Raw genomic sequence first — 3,284 nt, 5'->3', positions numbered from 1 at the left:
TGCAGGTTGTTTCTCGTGTTGTCAACATTGTAGACAACACGAACTCTACACGATAAACTGCAATTACACCTTAGGGCATCCACAATAGCAAAGAGTCCCGGAGAGCTTTTTCGTGCTTCTCACTCCGCCACGTCAACGTCACCTCAAAAACATAAAACCTCATTCAATTCTCCACTATAACAAAAAACTCAAACAATTTTTTTATGGACCCCACACTCAATTCAAATATTTAAAATATCAATTTATTTTATATATTTATATATACTTAATTTATATCAATAGCTTATTTTTATTAATGATATTGTGTATTTTTTATCGTTAAAGAAAATAAATATAATTTTTATAAATATTTAATAATTGTACTTCATAAAAAAATAACTATAATTTGAATTCAATTTCAAAATTTTTGTAACGTGAAATACATATTTTTATTTTAAAAAAAACAATTAACAATTTATTTTATACATTTATTTATTACAAATAATTAATATTATTCATAATATGATAGTGATCGTGGATGGGTGATTTAACATTGAAATTCATATTATTCAAAATATGATAGTGACATTCGAAATATTTAGCATTGATAATAATTATTATTATAATTTCGATTACATAATATATCATTAGATACTACGATGTGAAAATTAAAGAAATATTGAAAACAACCAAAACACAGATAATATATGCTTGTTTTACGGATTAATATCGTGGTGTGCTCATATATGCTCAACCAAGTCCGCTCGAAGTTGATGATGCACGTGGCTATCACGTAATTCGCTATTTCTTCGAAGGTATTCTTGAAATTCTTAGGTAGATCCTTGAAATATCTGTGTTGGAGGATTTCCTTCATCGTCTAATTAATTGAGTGTTGCATCTCTTTCATCTTTAATAATCATATTATGCAAAATAATGCATGTATATATTATATCCCTCAAGTTATTCTTGTATCAAAATCGTCCCGGGCCTCTGATCATTGCCCAATGAGATTGCAACACTCCAAATGCACGTTCAACATCTTTTCTTGCAAATTTCTGTCTTTCTTTGAACATTTTTCTTTTGGGATCCTCAGGACATGAAAAACTCTTGACAAAATTTGCCCATTCCGGATAGATTCCGTCAGTTAGATAGTATCCTTTTGTATATTGTGACCCATTCACCATGAAATTTACATGTGGTGCATTTCCCTGTAAGACATTATTGAACAAAGGTGATTCGTTAAGCACATTGATATCATTACGCGAACATGCGATCCCAAAAAATGCATGCTATATCCACAAGTCCGCCGATGCAACCGCTTCAAGCACAATCGTTGGAATGCCATGATCGCCTCGAGTAAACTGGCCTTTCCAAGCAATTGGACAATTTCTCCATTCCCAATGCATACAATCAAGACTACCCAACATTTCGGGGAAACCATATCTCTGTTCGTGCATTTCAAGCAAACGTTGGATATCACTATTGTTGGGTCTTCTCAAATATGTGTCTCCAAATACTTCAATCACACATCGACAGAAGTTGAACAAATATTCTATGGCAGTTGTTTCGGCACCCGTAAATACTCATCGTAATGGTCGGCAGGGGCTCCATAGGCCAATTGACGGATAGCTGCCGTACATTTTTGAAGTGGCGACAAGCCTTTTCTTCCTGTTGCATCTCTCCTCAGCTGAAAATATTCTGAATGATTTTGCAAGGCATTGACTATGCGAAGGAATAATTCTCTTCGCATTCGGAATCGCCATCGAAATATATCATCGGGATATACTGGCTCATCAGAGAAGTAATCATGGAAAAGACGATCGTGTCCGCTTTCACGTTCTCGGTTGAAATACCTTCTTCTTTGTGTTCCAGTGGAAGAACTTTCATGTAGCTGAAGCATAATTTCTTCATGCTCGAGTAGCATCAATGTCATTTGATCTAACTCATCTTTCGCATTTTCTTCCAATTCATTTTTTTAGAAATTGCGCAAAATAGATCTCCTAGAGGAATTTGGATTTTGAGACATTCTAAATAAAAATGAATTGTAAGATAAATGAGAAATAGAAGATTTCATGTGTATTTATAGAAAAACATGCAACGGCTAGTTTAATTAAAATATTGTAAAAAATTAAAAATTAAAAATTTCAATGGTAAAAACAAAATAAAGCAACGGTCTACAAATTAAAACAAAAAAAGGCAAAACAAACAAACAAATATATATATATATATATATATATATATATATGTATATACATATTAACGATAATAATATATATTATTAAATAATAAAATAACGAATATATATAATATTGAGATGTATGTTAAGTTGTTCCGGTGTCATGTCACTGGTATCTTTCATAAGGATTTCATAATCCTTATGAACGGCCTCAGCCTCTCAGGTCGCTACCTCATTTTTTTGTAGTTCGATTTTCTCCATGTGAAGTTCTTTCAGCTTTTGCCACCTAAGGTCCATTTTCTCTTCCCATTTTTTGACATTTACAGCTTTCATTTTGCCCTTCCTCTTTGCAGCTTTCTGCCCCATTGGACGAATACGAACTTCACAATCATCTACGTCAATGCTCGTATTTGGATTGGATGAGGTTGTATGTCCCTCCGACTCAGAGGTTTGAGCCTTCTTATTAGCATGATGATGTTGTGGAGCATATTTTTCACACTCTTTAAGAATTTTTCATACATGTTCATGCTTAAAAGGCTTAGTATTATGATTTGTCTTCCAAATTTCATGAGCTTTCACAAGTATATCCTCATCGCTCCATCCACTCGGACGATGATTGTATAAATTATTGTATACACCAGAAAACTCATTTACCAAAGGATGAAATAAATAAAAATGTGATTTTACCTCTTCCAGTCTCTCTCCTTAGATCCGGTAGCGCGATGTTTGTTGTAGTAGTTTATAATTCGTTTCCAAAATGCTTGATCCTTCTGGTCATTACCGATAATAGGATCGGTGCTAATAGTGACCCATGACCTTGCAAGGAGCTTGTCTTCATCAACTGACCAAGGTTCTATCTCATTGTATTTATCGAGAACAATGTTGTCGAGTCCTACTTGTGTTGAAAAAGTAGAAAATTGAGAACTTGGAATCGAGGATGGTGTTGCGGGTTCTTTGTATGAATCTGTAGTCCTTGATTCATTCGAAGGTATGACCGGTGGTTGTTGTGGAGAAAATGAATAAGGGGGTGCTGCCATTGCAAATTGACTACCCATAGCTTGCCAATATTCAGGTGGACACGCATAAAATGGAGCTTGAGGACGAACATTGCTCGGAAAAGTAGGCAAGC

The 3,284-nt window shown here is 34.2% G+C and overlaps 1 protein-coding gene across 1 annotated transcript; it reads right to left on the bottom strand.

Annotated features, from left to right (window-relative positions):
* Positions 1-950: 950 nt before the first annotated feature.
* Positions 951-1,912, bottom strand: LOC140877265 (uncharacterized). The gene is made up of 3 exons (XM_073280807.1): positions 1,553-1,912; positions 1,296-1,424; positions 951-1,187 (listed from the first exon to the last, which is right to left on the bottom strand). Exons 1-3 carry the CDS (start codon positions 1,910-1,912, stop codon positions 951-953), a joined length of 726 nt encoding a protein of 241 aa, XP_073136908.1.
* Positions 1,913-3,284: the final 1,372 nt, after the last annotated feature.

The sequence above is a fragment of the Henckelia pumila genome, chromosome 2 (genome assembly GCF_033568475.1).
Source record: "Henckelia pumila isolate YLH828 chromosome 2, ASM3356847v2, whole genome shotgun sequence".
NCBI classification, from domain to species: Eukaryota; Viridiplantae; Streptophyta; class Magnoliopsida; order Lamiales; family Gesneriaceae; genus Henckelia; species Henckelia pumila.
Note: the sequence above shows the minus strand (reverse complement) of the source record. Positions and strands in the feature narration are given on the sequence as shown.